We start from the raw sequence: 20277 nt of genomic DNA on the forward strand, positions 1-20277 counted from the left end.
TGGTATTCTTTTGTATTAAGTGAGTTTGGAATTTAGAAAAGTTTGCTGATGTACAATCAGTAAAATTAATTACTTCTAATAGCAGTTAAATTTGATATATTAGAAGTTAATGTTACCATCTAACATTTTTGTGATGTGAAAAAATGTTTTCACTGTAAATTGAGTGGCCCTTGAGGCTGTGGGAAAAGAGAAATAGGCAATGTAGTTTGGTGGAAAGACTGAAAATTCTTGGGTTCTGAATTAACTGCAGGCAAATGATTCAGTCTATCTAAGCATCCATTGTCTTGTATGAAAAACAAGGGATTGTAGCAGCTGTTTTTTGAGCCTGTGAGATTAAATAGGATATTGTTTTAATGCCTGTAATACAAGTTGGTAAGCCAAGACCTCATTAAGTATAGTTGCTATTATGTTGGAGGTAATGAAGGAGGAGAATTACTTGATGGCTGTCTTTAAACGTTCTTAAATTTTTGTGAAGCGTAGCCTTATATTTCAAAAGGAAATCAGGTATAAAGCTTCAGTAAGAGGATAATTATTCCAGCAACATGTTAGATCTCAAAATCTTAAGATAAAAAATATATTGCAAGTATAGTAGGAAAAACATGTAAATTTTGAAGTTTTGTGTGTATACACCAAATTGTTAGATCTTAGATTTAGTCCACATTTTACTTAGCTTATCTTTCTTATGTACTGGTAAGATCTTATAGATTTGTAATGTGGTAAAATCTAAAATGTGTGCCAGGAATTTGACCTGAACTGAATATTTTTTGCATGTATATGGAAGTCTGCAAAGGACACATTCATTTTGCATTCCTAATCTTTAAAATAAACATAGTTTTTAAATGCTGGCTATCCAGATGAAAGAACTTAATACTTTAATGAAATACCAGAGCTCCAGTCATTCCTTTTACTTACTGCGGTAGTCCCCTTCTCTTTCCCTTAAGGAGGATTCCAGACCTTCATTATTCTCCATCAGCCTGGATTCAGTCCTGCCCAACTTACTCTCAGTAGATGACATACTCATTGGGAATATTGACATCATCAGTGGCAAACCTCTTCTTCCATTTCTACATCCACATCCATCTATACGCCCTGTCCTCTCAGAACATTTGTGTACCTCTTTGCCTGTAGTCACGGTTCCACTCTCTGGATGACACGTCTCACCCCTTCATGCAAATGTCTATCTGTCCTTTAAGAATCAGCTCAGATAGCATCTGTTCTACAAAATTTTGTTGTAACACTCCAGTATGAGTTAGGATTCCATAGTTAGCCAGCAAAAACTCAGTTCTCGTCATACTGGCTTAAGTTTAAATTTTCTTCCCTCTGTTTTGAACTTATTTAAATAATGTTGAATTAAATACTGTGGGAATATGCCAAAAGGATTCTGTTTTTAGAATACTTTTGGAGATCGACTTTTTTTTTTTTTTTTTAAAGATCTAACCTTCCATTTTTAAACCACAGACCAACTAGAAAACTTGGTCTTATTTAGATTCTAAATGGTTAATTTAACTTTTAATTAGAAAATAAGTACTTTTCTTTTTTAATGCGTAATTTAAGTTCATTGCAACCACTTTTCTAACATTTGACTTTGCAAGCACATATGTGTTTTTCAGGCAAACCTAGAATCAATACAGTTTGAAATAGTTGTAAAATTTTACATGCCATTTATGCATATACATTACAGCCATCTTTGAAAGTCTTGAACTTAACCTATTTTAAGAAACTGTGGCCCAAAATAAAATAATAAGGACCTCATATCAATGTGTGGACAGTTTACATGCTATAGTACAAATTGCAGTAAGATAATTTTACAACTAGGAGGCAGTCTGGTCAAAGAGTAAAATTCTACCAGTTCTCGTATGAAAATAACATAATCAGAATCTGGCAAGAACACATAATTTAAGTCATGGCATTTCCTGTGACACTTAAGGCATTCTTTATCACTTTCTATTTGTAGTTTTATAAAGCTACTACTCTTTTCTTGACAAGGAAATGTATGTTACTGTTAAAGTGAGCCCTAGTTTTCTGCTAGGTCTTTGGTAGCTTTTTAAATCGTATCCATTGCTGAAAGAAATAATTCTTTACACAAAATCTGTCTTTGTTGGTATTTCATCAAGTCATGGTGATGAGCCAAGCGATAATTAAGTGTTTATGTGGGCCTACACTAAACACAGGGATTATGTTAGAAATTGAGGGAAATGTGAATATTGAAAGATGAACGAAATATTCATTATTTACTTAGGTCCAGATTATTTTTTCTAAAAATGATTTAAGGCTATTTTAAAAAAGGCATTACAAGTTATCTAGGTAAAATAAGTATTAACAGTGAGAATCGGGCAAAGGGAAAATGAAGAAAGGAAGCAAGATGGAGTTGGATGTGAGAATTGTACAGAAAACAATTCTTACATCCTTGATGTCCTACAGATGCTTGATATAGGAAGCTACATCATGTAAGATGAGGTCAGTGGTGAGATTAGTATAGAAATGAATGCTGTCATGTCCTTTACACTTACTGTGGGTGAGCCATTAATTTGGCTCTAAACCTGCATGAGGAAGGGAAAATTTTTCAGAAAATTCTGTAAGGTTAAAGCAAACAAAACAATTTCCAAAATCAGGAACAAAATTATCTCCTGGGTATTCCATCACCAGACTGGATAATATAAGAATGTGTAATCAACAACAACCTCATATTGAAGGCAGTGGTGAGTTTACATATGAGAGTATTATTTTGGTCCCTTCCAGAGCCTTAAGTATTGAGGCAAAGAATTCAGTAAGCAGTTTTGTGCCAGATCAACTAGAAAATGAAAAGATGTTTTAGGCTTTTATATTTATTTATTTTTTGGATATACTTTCATATATATATCACCGATGCCAGTGACAGGCCTATTTAAATATTGGTATTGTTCCTTCTCCTTTTAGATTCTGAAAAAGAGTTCCACATCCTCCCTCACCGAGTTTTTGTCCCCATTCCGGGATCTGCTGTAATGTTGTGTGATTATAAATTTGGTGATGAGTCAGCTGAAGAAATAAGAGACCATTTTATAGAGATGTTAGATCATATGATTCAAATAGAAGATTTGGAAATTGCAGAGGAAGTAAACACAGGTAATTATATGAGGTTTTTAAGAACCTGATTAGATTGGCTAAGGTTACCTATGGGACATCCAGTTTAAATATCATGTCTTTAGATTTCCTTAAAACTAGTTCTGTTTGATACCTTTGGAGCATTTTAAAATGTGTCTATTTAATTTCTACGCAGAACATAAACATGCAGTGTTTTTCTGGAAAATGGTACCAAAATTTAAGATACTTTACTCTTTTTTAAAATATTTTTGTTCTCTATGGCCACACCTGTGGCATATGGAAATTCCTGGGCCAAGGGTTGAATCTGTGCTGGAGCTGTAAACTACAGCACAGTTGCAGCAATGCTGGATCCTTCAACCCATTGTGCTGGGCCAGGGATCGAACCTGCACCTTCACAGCCACCCACAGATTCTTAGCCTGCAGTCAGATTCTTAGCCCACTCTGCCACAGCAGGAACTCCCTAAATTTAAGACATTTTAGATTTTTCCAAGCCTAGCAAGTAGATCTTCAGAAAACAAGTTAAGCCTTAATTAGGTAGAAATATATAGCTTTAAGGTATTTCTTTTCTTAGAAGTTTTCTGAAATCCATTATTATAATTATTTAGTTAAGCATCATGTCACAGAGTTTTTTAAACATGTTATTAAACATGTCTATACTATTTGCCTTTACTTTCCTATCCCCTTCATATAATTGGAATATTAAGCTAAAGTGGGCGGTTCCAAAAATGAGATGAAGATTATTTTCACAGAGCATATAGATTTGCTATACTATGTGATTGGGTAATACAATTTTTTCCCGGCCATCACTTTGACATTTGACCTTACATTGTAAAAGTCTTTTTTTGTTTTGCTTAGCTTTGCTTTTTTTTTTTGTTTCTGAGAGTGGGATGTGAAAACATGTCTATAAATAAATGTGTAAGTGTATGACAATTTTTCTGAAACATTGAAAAAAGTGATAAAAAATAATTACTTACAAATATTTATGGAAATATTGATTACCTATCTCTTTATCAGTCTTGAAATTTCAGATATCATAGTAGATAGACTTTAGGTTACTTCTGAATATAAATGTTTATGAAATTCGAATGTAGCCATTTTAAGTCCTTTTTCTAGTTCTAATTTTTCTTATTCTTTTGTTGCTTAACTGATTTCTAGCCCCACAAGAGTAGAGTGAGTGAGTCTGTTTTCTGTGGTGAGTCATGTCGGTTGGGGAATTTCACATCTCTTGGTAAAGCCTCATGTTAGTTGAAGACCACCAGGTTCCCTCCCCCCGCCCCCAGTAATTCAGGTTCTTATTTATCATGTAGAATAGTAAGTTTGCTTTAAAGGAAAAAAACAAAGAACACAAAAGCACTGTAAAGTACCAGATATTAAAGCCCAAACTGTGTTTCAGTCCCCTGAAAACTTAGTATTTCTAAAGGTGTAGCTATAGCATATTATCTAAGTGAGTAGACTGTTTGAAATGTTTGCTGCTTTCTGAAATGTTTTTCCAGATTCCTGGCTATGCTCTTTCTGCTGACCAGTTTTAGAATCATGAAGGCAGAGATTTTTGTTTGCTTATGTTCATTTCTGTCACTAGTGCCTAAGAGTAATTCTTGACCAACCTTATTGTTGATACCTTTGCTAAGTTTTATGTGAGATCATTAGAATTGACCTGGTTCATTCTCTTTCTTATAGTACTGAAATCTGAATATTTAGACTCTATTCTTCCTTATTGTGAATACCAGACTGGCTTTCTGAAACCTATACTTTCTTCAGTAAGCTAGGGCAGTAAACCAGTTGACCCTCGAACAATACAGGGACCAGGGGCACCAGCCTCCACGTAGTTGATAATCTGTGTAAATTTTGCAGTTGGCACTCCATGTCCACAGTTCCACATCCACAGGTTTAACCAGCTGTGGATTATGTAGTACTGTAGTATGTATCTATTGAAAACCTTCTGAGTTTAAGTGGACTCGTGCATTTCAAAGCCTTGTTGTTCAAGTGTCAGCTGTACTATTTTATTGAGGCCATACTTTTAAGTTTAAATTGAGGGCAATTGTCATGTTCCAAATATTTCAAAGCCAGATGTTCCCATATACCTTTAACTGTTCTCATAATTCTGGTTTCTAGACCTCAGTTTTTTTTTTTTTTCTTCTTACTACCTTGTTTGCCTCCCTCTAAATTAGGATTTTTTTTTTTTTTTTTTTTTTTTTTTAGGGTCATACTCACAGCATATGAAAGTTCCCAGGCTAGAGGTTGAATCGGAGCTGTAGCTGCTAGCCTGTACCACAGCCACAGCAACTTGGGATCCGAGCTGAGTCTGTGACCTATAACACAGCTCATGGCAATGATGGATCCTTGACCCACTGAGTGAGGCCAGGGATTGAACCTACATTCTCATGGATACTGATTGAGTTCATTTCTGTTGCACCGCAATGGGAACTCCTATATTAGGAATTTTTAACCTGGGCTTTCCAAAACCTTGGGTCATAGCTGCCTATCAGGAGATCCACTAACCATTTGAATGTAATTGTATAATTTTTTTCTAGGGAAAATTTCTGTAGCTTTCAAAGAGTAAGTAACCTAAGAAAGATTAAAAACTGTCTTTGCCTTTCTTAAAATATATTACCTGGAATTGAACCTAATATCTAATTAGATTCTAATTATATCTAATATTTGCTATTATTTTCATAGAACCTACTATGTGCAGGTACTGTTTTAAGAGCCTTACAGATGCTAAATCATTTAATCCTTGTAACAATCCTATAATGATTATTATGCAATTGTTAGCTCAGTTTTCCAGATGAAAGAATTGAGGCTTAGAAAGATCAATTAAGTTTTTCAGGATTACATAGCTAGTAAAATGGGGAAAATGGAATTTAAACTTCCGCAGTTTGGTTCGGGACTCTGTGCTTTTTTTCAAACAATTTTGTTTTACAGCCATTCTGTGAGCCTTAAGCAGTACAGACTATAGCACTATTACTTTTCATGATCTAGATAAATATATAGGCCTAGGCTTTTTAATTCCATCATTTAAAAATTTTTCTAACTTGAACAGTGTTACATTAATCACTCATTTAATTTCATCTTATGTCAGTATAATTTCTCACTTGACTGAAGTTTTCATATTCTTTTGAATTATTTGTCACTCTTTTAGTGCTTATCACATTGCTGAATTAAGAATGACATGGGAGTTCCCTGGTGGCCTGTCAACTATGTATTGGGCATTGTCACTGCTATGGCTTGGGGGTTTAATCCCTGGACTAGCAACTTCCTCATGCTGTGGACATGGCCAAAAAAAAAAAAAAAAAGAATGACTAAAGGTAGCACTGTGTGCAAAACTTGCCCTATTCACAAACTACTTTATTTCTTTTATTGTTTTTTGTCTTTTTTTTTTAGAGCCGCACCTGCAAGCAAATGGAAGTTCCCAGGCTAGAGGTTGAATCGGAGCTGTAGCTGTCGGCCTGCGCCACAGCCACAGCAATGCCAGATCTGAGCCACCTCTGCAATCTACACCACAGCTCATGGCAGCGCAAGATCTTTAACCCACTGAGCAAGGCCAGGGGTTGAACCCATGCCCTCATGGATACTAGTCGGATTCATTACCACTGAGCCACAGTGGGAACTCCGCAACTTTAAAAAACAGATATAAAAGAGTAAGAAGCAAGAGACTTCATTTAGACTTTTTTAAGACTACCATCTGCATTAAGAAATATTTAATCTCATTTATTTTCATGTTATATTTTAAACATAAGCATACAAGCAGAACTAGTTTGTATTTTATTCAATACTCAAAATTATACTTTAAAAAGTTAATTATATTTATTAATCTCAATAACAGATTAATGTCTATTCTTTATACTGCTAAAACAGATTAAAGTAAAAATCTAAGTAGCTTCTGCCACTGTAATATGTTGTTAAGGAGGCAACTATAGCAGCCTTGCTTCACGACCTCCAAAGCTAAAACCCAATAAATTAAAATCTGTATGAAATAATTTTACATTATATTTCAGTAAACATATATTGATTTTTCAGTAAGATGAGCAGCTTTTCCTTTCTTGCTCTCTGTTGTATTTCTAGCACTTTACTAAGAAGCTAGCTTTAACATATTTTTGGTACTCAGTAAATATTTGTTGATTGAACAAATTATTGATTTTTGTAGTCCTATGGTTTGGGGTCCAAGGATCAATAAGATACTGATCTTGTTTTCAAGGAGCTAAGTAGAATTTTTTTTTAACCTGCGTAGATACTTTTACATGCTCAGCCAGGCAAATTCTTCTGTTACACTTAATCGTAGTTTTGTGCTGCTTTTTTAGATTACTTGCCATACTTGTAATTATTGAACTCATCAGTTGCATGTTTAATCTTTCACATTAGACTAAGATTTTTGAGAGTTAGTATTTCTTTACCTGAGCTCCATGCCTAAAGCATTGTTATGATTGTTATTCATAAATGTTTGTTACTCACTGACATATACTGAATAGGTAGTCTTTAGGAAACTATAGCAAATTTTTTTTTTTTTTGGCTTTTTGTCTTTTTAGGCCTGCACCCGTGGCATATGGAGGTTCCCAGACTAGAGGTCCAGTTGGAGCTGTAGCTGCTGGCCTACGCCAGAGCCACAGCAATGCCAGATCTGAGCCACATCTGTGACCTACACCACAGCTCACGGCAATGCTGGATCCTTAACCCACTGAGTGAGGCCAGGGATCGAACCCACCACCTCATGGTTCCTAGATGGATTCGTTTCTGCTGCGCCATGACGGGAACTCCTATAGCCCATTTTTTAAATATTTACTTTATGCTTGAAAAATTATAAGCTTATGCCTAGCGAGACATAACGTTTTTAAGGTTTGTGTAGTGTAGCACTGGGAGTTGGATTTTGGACACGAGTCTGCCTTCTCTCCAGGTTGCTAGCCTCTTGAATAAAGCAATTTTTCTTTTCCAAACAAAAAAAAATTGTAGCACATATATTTTTGCCACATAATTAATTCTAGTTTATAGCATTTAGTGTATCTATTTATCATAAATTTTGTTAAGCATTTGCTCTGTTTAAAGCAGTGTTATAACATTGCAAATCAATGTCCAGATTCCTTTTCTCAAGAAGCCTGTAATATTATTTTGGAGATGGAATTGTGCACATTATTAATTATGCCAAGTATGTAGTAAAGTCCTAAGAGCAACTAAGAACTTAAGATTAATGAGCAGAATTTTAGGGTCGCCGGTGACTTGGTTAATAATTCATTCAGAAAAAATATTTTGATGGTATGTTAGCAATAACCTATAATCTCTAGTAACAAAGGTTTGACATTATTATTTTAAATTTTAGTAAATTCACTTTTCACTGTTTAATATTACAACTTTTATGTTTCTCTTTAACTGGAAGCGCATGCCTATTGTATAAGTTTATGCTTTATAATACATAGTAGATAATCCCAAATACATTAACAGTTACTTCATTTTGCATAGTTCTTTAAATTGTTTGAAATATTTTTACAAATAATTAAAATATTTTATTTATTTATTTTTGCTTTTTAAGGCTGCACACGTGGCATATGGAAGTTCCCAGGCTATGGATCAAATGGGAACTGCAGCTCACTGCACCGCCAGATCCTTAACCCACTGAGTGAGGCCAGGGATTGAACCCACATCCTCGTGGATCCTAGTCGGGTTCGTTAACCTCTGAGCCATGAAGGAAACTCCCTGAAATATCTCATTTTAGACTTAAGACAATATATTTCTATCTGTTATTATTAGATTTAAATGTTATTCCTTAATAAATTGTTTTATCATTTATAAATATACTATATATATTTTAAGCCTGTTTATTAGCTTTCCTTCAGTAATCTTTATCATTAGCATTGTTTGTATTATATTAAATATATTAGCATGAACTAGTAACTGTGAAGTATTTTTAAGTAATTTTTAGGAGTTCCCATCATGGTGCAGCAGAAACAAATCCAGCTAGGAACCATGAGGTTGTGGGTTCCGTCCCTGGCCTTGCTCAGTGGGTTGAGGATCCGGCATTGCCATGAGCTGTGGTGTAGGTCACAGATGTGACTGGGATCCAGCATTGCTATGGCTGTGGTATAGGCCGGCAGCTGTAGCTCCATTTCAGCCTGGGAACTTCCATATGCTGTGGGTATGGCCTTGAAAAGCAGAAAAAAAAAAAAATTAAAATTTTAGGTGATGTATAAATATTAATCCATTTGTCTTGTGTAGGTTTTAATTTTCATAAGCTTTTAATATTGGCACTTAGTTGTTTGTTTTACAGTGTATCTTAAACTTATTTCCTATTTCTTTTTTTATACTGGCAGTCTAGTATTGAGATGTATTAACTGAATAGGAAGGGTTTAATATTAGCAAGAAAAAGGAAATAAAACCCTTGTAAGTTTAGGTGTATGTAATTATATGAGTGCTATGTCAAACTCATGGGTCTAGATAGTACTATATATTTTTCTAATATTATGTATATCTTGAAGATACTACTTCAGTAAGGTAGATACAGTTCTTTTAGGACTCTGCCCTATTTTCAAAACATACGGAAATCTCAACTGAATGATCTGGATTATTACAACTTGTTGTTTGCCTATTATGTGTTAGAATTCTAAAGATCAGATACATAGTCCTGACTCTCAAGAAGCTCACAGTGTAGTGGAAATACAGAAATGGGTTATTCTGAAGCAGAGTTGTAAGTTCTATAATAGGGGAATGAACGGAGAATTATCAGAACATTAGAATAGGCACTATCCCCATAAGTGATTCAGGGAAGGCTTCTTGGAACAGGTGACGTTTGAGTTCATTTTGAAGGGTGAATACAGTAAAAGTAACTCTAAGCTTTTTAGGAATTGAATGCTGACATCAGCTCTGTTGTGGCCAAGAATAAGACTTGCTGGGAATTATATCAGTTTTACTTCATCAGGTTATTTGTTGAATTAATAGGAATGATTTAGCTATTTAGTAGCAAAATAACACAATATGGGATAGGGTGCAAACATGAACATTTGAATGTAAAAATTAAATTTTTTAATAAAAATCCTGTTGTTTAAGGATTATATTCACTTTTGCATTTACTTATTTATTTATTAATTTATTCAAAAATATTAAATGCATAATTTTACCAAGATGTTTTAGCTGAGTCCAAGTCTGTCACTTGTAACTATGTAACCTTAAATAAGTACCTTCTGAACCCCCATGCTTTTGGGGTTGGTACTAGAGTTTAGTAACAATGTTAAGGAAAATCATTTCTAAACAAAAATAGATATTTAAAAGTAAGGTGATATTTGCTAAATTATTATAAGACTTTTAAATAATGGACCTTCTGAATTATAATGAAAAACATTAAAGTATGAAAGTCATGCTGTACAGTATGCAGAGATTTTCTTTATATTTGAAATTAAGATTCTGTTTAAATCAAGAAAAGCGGAGTTCAAATGTTGAAATTCAAAAATTGAAATCAATTAATATATATCTAAGATTGTTAATCTTGTTAAAACTATTTGGCTTTATTTTCTAAGTATTTGATGTTATTATTTAGTCATTATTTCTCTTCTGTAATACACTTGCCAAGTAGTTGCTATGTTTAAAATGCATATTTTGCCAAGTAAGTATTTTAAAATAACATACTTTTAAATGACTTAAGGGATGAAGAACAATTTGTTTGTCAAAATGACTCACTTAAGGTGAGGGATAAATGGCTTTAAAATTTCTTAAATGCATTAGTCATCTCCCAGTAGATATTAACTTAATAATTCAGGTGTACTTTATCTGCAGTATCAGCTAAAAATTTGGAAACACACCTTTAACATCTGGTGAGACCAGTTTTTGCCAATTATGCGTTGATTTCAGAGGTGAAATTAATTTTTGTTTTTTGGTTAAACATTGATAATTTAGTTATAAAGGGAAAAAATTAATGGCGAAGTAGTGGTGAAGATGTATCTTCATGGCTCAGTAACTGACTAGTGAGACCTCATTAATTCAGGATTTCAGGATGGGGAAGAAGGCGACTAACTGAGGCGTTCAAGTCCTAACATTTCATTTTAAGCTTCTAAATAGTCCTGCCTATCAGCAGCTTGGAATGAAACTGAATATATCTACAACTTAGCTTATGTTCATCATGGCGTTTGTTTTCTTTTCTGTTGACAGTTGCTTAAGAAAAGTTGTTTTCTTTCATGATTAATTTGAGTTTTGTCTGCAGTTAAAATTACCTAGTTTTAAGGAATGGTTAAGATCTAATTTCCTGTTGAATCATATGTTACTTGCATTTAAAGTTTAGATAACATTAAAGTATTGGTGAAATGACACCGTCTGAGATTTGAATTAAAATTCTGTAAGACCCCTGCCAAAACCAGACACAACCAAATTGTTAAAAGAATTTATCTGTCCTTGAACAATGCTCTGCTTCAGTAAAATTATCTCAGATTTGTGTCAGACATACGTGATTTTGTGTGATGGATTTTAAAATGGAAATAGAGCACTGGAATGTCTTTTTTTTAATAGAAGACAATTGCTTATGCAGAGTACTTGGCCTCTTAGAGCATGATCTTTACATGTAACAATTCAGTATTAAATATATAAGTAATATGTCATGACAGTAAAACCATTTTTGTGTTCTTTTTCTACAAGTACTCAAGTAAAAAGTTTCTGTAGCAAATAGGTGTAATTCATGCTTTACCCATTTTGTTTTTATCCGATTTAAGTATTTTAGTGGCCCAAAGAAAAAATGTTTTAGTAGTGCTATTTGCTAAGAGAAAAGCCAAAGTTGTGTGTGTTTTTAACATGAATAAAATTGTACTATCTATTCAACTTTTAGACCTATGGATTAATTTAGGGGAAATTTTAAGCTTGGTCTAATGTGCTTTAGAAGTTATGGCCCCTGAGAAGACTAAAGCTGTGGAAATATAGAAGACTAAATAATTCTGGAGAATTACTGTATTATTGTAAGAAGAATTTGTTGGCCTTGATGACTAATTTGATATGAGAATAGAAAAAAAAGAAACGTTATTTGTTTTTAAAGAACTTTAATCAAATGCTCAAAGATGGAGAAAAAGGAATAGTGATTCCCTTGATTCTGATGAGGTAGCTACTAAGGATTATTTCTAAAAATGACAAACTTTTCTTTGTGGGAAATTGTTGAGAAGTAGGGAGATTTTTTTTCATTCATTTTGGTAGCGTAGATAATTACTTTAGTGAATTTATGTGTCATCCTTGTGAGGACATCCTTATGCTTAGTATATTGGGATTCAGAGATGTCATAAAAGATTTGAAATACAGTCAATAAGCTATTTTACATTGAATTTGAACAGTGGTATATACTGTCTCTCACTCTGTGGTTCTCGTCTCTTCTTTGTAAATAAAGAGAGCAACATGAAGCACAACTGACCCTTGAACAACAAGGGGTTTGTGGGTGCTGACTCTCCCGCAGTTGAAAATCCATGTAAAGCTTCACAGTTAGCTCTTCATGTGGGCAGTTCTGCATCCATGGATTCAACCAACCATGAATGTAGCATGTATTTAGTGAAAAAAATTTATGTATAAGTAAGTGTATCCATGTAGTTCAAACCTGTGTTGTTCAAGGATCACCTGCAGTTGCTTTCAAACATATTTCCTAGAGGAGTTCCCTGGTGGTTCAGGGGGTTAAGGATCCAGCATTTTCACTGCTATGGCTCAGGTTGCTGCTGTGACACAGGTTTGAGCTCTGGCCTAGGAACTTCCACATGCCCTGGGTGCAGCACCCAAAAAATCCCAAAACATACTTTCCTAGAGTTGTGTGGAGCAAGACTCTGCTATCATCTCCGAGAAGGAAGGAGTCTGTCTTCAGGAGCCCTTCATCTCTGCTTCAACCAGAATAATTCTGCTTTCATCTATTTTATACAATGGGATTTTCTAACACTAGTTAAAAAAAAGAAAACCTATAGGTGTGATCCCTAAGGATGTTTTCAGTTCAAACACTTTTAATCAGTGTTAAATAAATTCAGCTAGGCTAACCTACACTAGTTACTGTCAGCATAATGAAGTGTAGAATGAGAACCTGTATTTTAATCCTCATTCTTTTTGCCCATGACCCTCAAATGTGCACTTAACGTGACAGGTTTTATTTTCCTACTGTAAGTGAGATAATGTACTTACTTGCCTTAACATTGAGTTGTTTTAAGGACAAATTTATGATCACCTTTTGCTTCTATATTTCAAGTGTCAGAATAAATAATCAGCAATCTTTTTCCATATAGGTCCAAATAGTAAATATTTTAGGCTTTGTAGGGCCCGTATGTCCTGGCCCTTGGCTTGCAGTTTGGCCCATGGGCTACAATTTCCTGAGCCCTACTTTTATTATCAATTGCCAAAACCTTCGATAAGAATGATATAATTTAATCGCAATTAAGAGTGAAGGTTATCCTGTGCTACGTACTTTGATTTTTTTGTCAGTTTATCTCTTAACCATATAGTAATCAGATTGTAATTAGTGGGAGTCATTCAGAACTGCCTCTGTGGCTCTCTGGTTTTGATCAATTATAAAAATACACATGAAGTATTTTTTTAAATGTCAGTTTAATATATATTTCCTGAAATTTAATTTGCTTACCTTTGATAAAGAGCTAATTTATTATGTTAGTTTGAAAAGTCAAGTTGAAGAAAAATGGAGCTCATGGTATATTTTTTTTATAATGTTCTTTGAAACTCATTTTAAAATGGTAATTATCCTCCTTTTATTTAAGATTATTATTATCCTCTTGCAGCTTGTGTGAGTTCCTCTGTCAATACTGAAGCCTCATTGGATAACACAGATGATGAACAACCAAAGCAGCCAATTAAAACTACAGTAGTGTTGAAAATTCAGCAAAATATAGGTATTATATTTCTTCTAAAACACTGAAAAGATGGTATTTTGGACTTGAGTTTTCTTGTTACTTGAAAATTATTTTCATTTCATTTTGCTTTCTTAAAAAAGCTAGATAGGGATTTTCCTTGAGAGGCTCAGCATGTTAAGGATCCAGTGTTGTCCCTGCAAGAGGGTAGGGTTGCTGCTGTGGCTTGGGTTCAATCCCTGGCTTAGGAATTCTACATGCTTCAGGTGCAGCCAAAAAAAAAAAGATCTAGAATACTTTTGAGTATTAGAAAGTGATAGGCCGTAAGAGGTAGAAAAATTTGTAAATAAAGCATTGTCCCAGGTACCCTCAAAGCTGACACTTCCTATTTTTGTCGTTTTTAGAAGAAAACATGTTGAGTTTTAGGAGTCAATTATCAGGGCCACTGTTTTCCAAACTGATATTCTCAGGATTGCTGTTGTGGAAGATTTTGATCGGTGTTCCATGAAAAAGAGTAAGATTCAAGTCTGGAAATTCTAATGCACTTTAGCATTTTAAGAGCTCCAAGAAGTGTGGTAGTCACTTTAATATTTTTCATACTTAGCAAAGAACATGTAGAATGTTGTTTAATGGAATGCCAATTAGAGAAATGCTTTATAAGCATTAAGACTTTTGACTGACTTAGAATTAGAAGCCAGAAACGTTAGTTATTTTTCTTGTCACTTACTCACTAGGTAAACTTAAGTTATTTTAATTCCTAAATTCTTTGTACTTAAGCGTGTGTGTGTCTATACTACTGTGATTGGTTTTGTTTTTGTAGTCTTTTTAACTTAACAATACTCAGGGGAAATAGTTAAAAATAAAAGTTATAACCCAAGCTTAATAATTCTTAGATTTTAGTTTCTGTAGTTTTCAATGGATACATAAATGATTTTGCATTGTAATTATTGAGAACTTCTGCTCATTGGAGATGTCTTTTTGGTTTAAGCATGAGACAGTTGGAATATCAATATAAATGTTTATAGAAGCCTTTTAAAATATGTGGTAGTTTGTCTCTTAGATTGTCTCTTAGATGTGTGTGAATGTACTCGTGTATAAGAAAGACATTTTTTTTTTCTTTTAAGGTTATACTAAGGTGGTGAAATATGTGATTATTAGTTCAACCTTTATAAAATACTTTTTCAACTTATTGCTATGTTTTCCTCTAAGACTTTGTTGGCTTTTAATACCTGTGTGTGTGTAAGTATATGTATTTATGTGTGTGTTATTGTTGTTTAGGCCATCAGTTACCTGCATTTCAAAGCCTAGGGTCAGTTAAGCCCTTCTTTTGCTCATTCCATTTCCATTTGTTTTGTGTTTGTTTTACTTTTAGGTGTGATTGCAGCATTTGCAGTTGCAGCCCTTGCTGCGGGTATCTCCTTTCATTACTTCAGTGATTAGGGTGAGGCACAAAGAGCTTCCTGATCATCCAGAGAACACTGATCAACAGTTATGAATAATAAAGATGTAAACAATCCATCTGTATTTAAGACAATAGCAGCCAGATCTGCTGCCATAATACCTATTAGGTGTGTTTCTAACTCAAATGAAATCACCAGCTGCCTTGTTTATTTAGCCTTGCTTATATTATAGGTGGCTCAGGCTTCCAAGAATAAAGTTAGCATCTAGATGGAAGTTGCATGTAACAAATTGTTATTATCTATTTTTTTAAATGTTCAAAATGATGGTTTATTTTCATAGATTTTAGTCCTATTGATCTGAACCACATATTAATTAGGACACTGAAAATTTGAATAGTCATGGTTGACCAAGTGTCTTAGTAAGAGAACAATAGGAGAAATTCCTACAAAATGGGGCAACAGCTTATTGGATAAGTTCATACTCTAGGACCTTTCTACACTTTGCTCCATAATACTGATTGAGTTTCAGTTGAGGGGTAAGAAACCTTTCCAGCGAGGTTTCAATCAACAAGGATTGTCATAACCCATGTACTTTCTCAGGTTAGTATGTTATAACTTAATATATTAAATAACACTTTTGCTTCCAGTAATACATTTGCAGTACATAAGTACTGCAAAACAGCTTGGTCCTGAATAAAATCTACTTTTGAGTGCATTAATAGGTTCAAAGAGAGTTGCGAAAGTCTCCAATAACTATGCCTCTTATTTTTTCTCCCTGACAAAATGAACACATTTTGATGTGGAAATTATGAAAACTATATTAAGCATAAGGTAGACAGTGGTTACCTGGATGACAAATAACTATCGTAGTACTGCTATATGCAATTCTTCTCAGACCATAAACAAGGAGATAAATCTGAATCTGAGATGCTATTCCATCCATGACAGTTGAAGTGGGCCTCAGCTTGTAATACCTTGGCCAGAAGCAAGACAAAAGCCAAAGATTCCCAAGATTAAGATAAAGCAATATTATTTCATGATTAAAGATCACCAGGTGCAAGTTGAAACTAGTAGGAGAAAGAACTTGTAGAAATAAACTTTGGACTCAGTACTCCAATATCTTAGCACCAACAACATACATGAAGGATGGAACCACAGGCAGATCTGAAAAAGAAACAAATGAGACTGCTAGGTGAGAAATATGTTACTTTGCAATTAGAAAAAAAACTGTCAGACATATTGACTATAATATTAGACTCAGCCAAAGTAACAATATACAAGCTGGAAGCTAGATCTAAAGAAATTATCCATGTGCAGCAAGGATAAACAAGGTGCTAGAAAATGTAAAAAAGAGAAGTTAAGAGATAAGGAAGGTAGAATTATGAAGACCAGAAGTACCAGCAGCAGAGAATAGAGAGGTTGGAGGAGTGGCAGTATTTGAAGCGGTAACAGAATTTTCTACATTTGTTGGAAATACAAGAACTCATAAATTCAGGAAGCACAACAAATCCCAAGCATATATAGATAAAAATCCTAAACCTAAATCCAATATAACATAACTGTGAGATACCAAACTGAAGATTTTTAAAGCAATCAAAGGGGGAAAAAGAACATAAGTGAAGGCAAGACAGATACTTCAGAAGGCTTCTCAATAGCAACAGTGTATTCAAAAGATGGTGGAACAGTGCCTTCAAAATTCTGAGAAAAATAAATTATCTGCCTGGACTTTGTACAAAGCAAAACTGAAATAAAGACATGTTCAAATGAAAAACATATTTTATCATCATTGTAACTTAATTAAAGAAAACTGCAAAAGATGATCTTCAAGAAGGTAAATGATTCCAAAAGGACGATTGGAAATTAAAGAACTAGTGGGCAAATAAATGAAAAATATGTAAATCAAAAGTATTGTTTATATAAAAAAGTGTTTATAAGAAGCAACATTGTAAATAAAACTAAATAAACATTTTATGCAACATTAATGTGGACTTTTAAAATAGAATATAATTGACAAACTGGATAATAATTTGAAAGGTGGGAGGGGTGATTAAAATTAAAGTGGTCTGAAGTGTTTTATTATTCAGAAAATGATTTAAAATACTGTTTAACTTTGAAATTATGTTAAGTATGTGTAGCAAAATTTCAAGTGTAACTGCTAAAATAGGGATGATTCATTCCAATGAAAAAAGTAAAATATAGAATAGGAAGACAATAACTAGTACAAAAAAGGGGGAAGAAATCAGGGGTGGGCAGGGGACAAAATTAGTAACAAGTCAAATAATAATATGACTCGGGTAAACCCAGTTAAAAACATTGATTCATTTTTTTTTTTAAATCAGCTATAGGCTGGATTTATTAAAGGATGAAAAAAATACATTGGGCAAACAGCAAAAGAAAACTTGCGTAGCTTTAGTGGTATCAAATTAAAATTAGACTTTATGGGAATTTCCATAATGGCTCAGCGATAACAAACCTGACTGGTATTCATGAGAATGTGGGTTTGATCCCTGGCCTCACTCAGTGGATTAAGGATCCGGCATTGAGGTGAGCTGTGGTGTAGATCGCAGGCATGGCTCAGATTCTGCATTACTGTGGCTGTGGCATAGGCGGGCAGCTGCAGCTCTGATTCAACCCCTAGCCTACCACAGGTGCAGCCCTAAAAAAAGGCAAAAAAAAAAAAAAAAAAAAAAAGAATGAAAACACAGATTTAAATAATGCATTTAATAATACTGACTCGATGATTATTTAGAATAATCAACAATTAGAGAATATTCTTCTTAAGCATTGTGTATTGGCAAAAATTGACCATGTGTTAGGCATGAAGTAAGTCCCAATAAATTTCAAAAAATTGGTATTCAGTGAATAATCAGGAATAAGTTGGAGGTCCCTAATAAAGTTTAATTTTTTACCCATGATTTTACAAGTTAAAAAAAAACCTTCATAGATAAAACATACCTAGAACCTAATTTTGAGTCCTATATTTGTAAAAAATGGATGATGCAGCAGAAAGAGCACTTTGAGGGAAGTGGCTTTAAATGCTTAAATTAAAGGCTAAGTGTGTAACTTAGGGAAATAACAGAATAAATACGGTGGACAAGCAAGGAAACAGGAAATGGGAGAAATCAATGATTTGGAAAACACAAAATCACAGTGTCAAAGTTGTTTTCATGACAAAACAAATTGGCATATTTGAACAAGAAGAAAACAGGGCTCAAGTAAACATAGACACTAAAAGGAGTCCTAACCCATAGATACTGCAGAGAGAAGAATGACAGGAGACTACCAGAAGCTTCTTAAATGTATTTGGAGATTTACACCATAGACCAAGGTCTAGAAAAGTGCCATTTCCTTAAATTGGATGAAGAAGACATAGAAAGCTACATGGACTTAGTAGTACTGAATAGGAAATAATTTTTCCTAGAACCATCTAGCTTATGTTTACAGATGTTTTACTCCTCTTTCAAGGACCATGTATACTATTTCAGCATTTTATATAAACTCTTCCAAAGAACAGATAATGAGGAAATATTTCAGTTCATCTTAAGAGGCCTGTATAACTTTTATTGATACTAGAATCACACACTCAGAAGAAAATTACAGACTAATAGCACCTATTAACACAGATCTGAAAGTCCAAAGCATTATTAATAAACTGAATTCAACATTTTATTAAAAAGGATAATACATCATGAAGTTGTATACATTTAAAAATTGTAGCGTGACTAGGATGCCTATTGTCACCACTTCTATTCATTATTAACCTGTAGAAAAATGAGCAAAAGAGAGAAAATAGGTATTTTCTACACACGGAAAAGATGTTTAACCTCAAGTGATGGATTAATTAAGACCATAGTGAATACTGTTTTGCCAACCAGTAGATTGAAAAGAAGTATAACACTACCAATGAAGAAGATGTGCTTCAGGTAGATATCTATAGGTGGGGTTGTGAACTGATAAACTTTGGAAAGCAATATGACATTATCTTACAAAGTTAAGCATTCATGTACTCTAAAACCTAACCATTCTACTTCTACGTATATACCTTAGAGAAATTCTCATATATGACCTCAAGAGTACATGTTTAGCAATGTTCAAGTCATCCCTGTTTGTAACCACTCATATGTCCACTGACGAGAAAAGTAAATCGTGGGTTTTATAATTTTATTTAGCATTGAGACTAACCTGAGAACAAAGTGATGATTAAATAAAGCAAGTCTTAGAAGCCTACATGCAGTTTCTAAAAAGTTTAAAAACAAGCAAATCTAAACTATAAGAATACATATATTTGTGATAATACATATATTTGTGATATTCTAAACTATAAGAATACATATATTTGTGATAAAAAAAAAAAAAAAAGAATAGCGCTGACATGAAATGTCCCAAAGTAACTCGTAGATGAGTTGGGGAAATTAAACTTACTTTTATCACAAATGTCCCAAAGTAACTCGTAGATGAGTTGGGGAAATTAAACTTTCTTTTCATTACTGTCTCTCATTCGGGAGACAGTAATGAAAAGAAAGATATAGCAAAAATTCATATTACCGTTTTAGGGTGAGAGTGATGGCAGGACAGTAAGACAAGAAGGAACAAATGAATAAATGGAACAATACTGATGTTTTAGTTCTTGAATTGAAATAAGTTTCCTGACTATTAATGACATTAACATGTGTTATTTTGGTTGTATCTTACTAACAAACCATCCCCAACTTAATTGACTTGAAAGAACAACCATTTCATTTTTCTGGTAATTCTGAGTTGACAACGATCAATTGGCGATTCTACTATACATGGTATCGGCTAGAGCAACAGTTTTCTACAAGCCTGATTGGGCTTTAAATATCCAAGACAGTTCATTTTGCATGGTTGGCAGTTGATGCTGGCTGTGTGCACTGGGAACTCAGCTATAACACCTCAGTTCTCTATGTGGCTTGGGGTTCTTCTCTTGGTGAATGGGCTTCTTCCTATGATGATGGCTCAGATCCAAGAAGTAGCATCCCACGTGTGAGCCT

General features: G+C 33.8%; 1 protein-coding gene across 3 annotated transcripts in view; it reads left to right on the plus strand.

The window, feature by feature from the left end:
- The window catches only part of C9H1orf27 (chromosome 9 C1orf27 homolog), a 202529-nt gene that overhangs the window by 23292 nt on the left and 158960 nt on the right, over window positions 1-20277 (plus strand). For 2 of the 3 annotated variants that reach the window (XR_002335971.1, XR_002335970.1), the window contains exons 13-14: window positions 2917-3102; window positions 13797-13907. Coding sequence is in view for 1 of the 3 variants with exons in the window: in XM_005653747.3 (XP_005653804.1) it covers window positions 2917-3102; window positions 13797-13907; window positions 15238-15305 (365 nt within the window). In the remaining 2 variants the exon portion in view is untranslated. Of the gene's footprint in view, window positions 1-2916; window positions 3103-13796; window positions 13908-15237; window positions 17241-20277 lie in introns of those variants that run through there. The other variant, XM_005653747.3, reaches the window with a different exon arrangement.

This window comes from Sus scrofa, chromosome 9, assembly GCF_000003025.6.
Source record: "Sus scrofa isolate TJ Tabasco breed Duroc chromosome 9, Sscrofa11.1, whole genome shotgun sequence".
Classification (NCBI taxonomy): Eukaryota; Metazoa; Chordata; class Mammalia; order Artiodactyla; family Suidae; genus Sus; species Sus scrofa.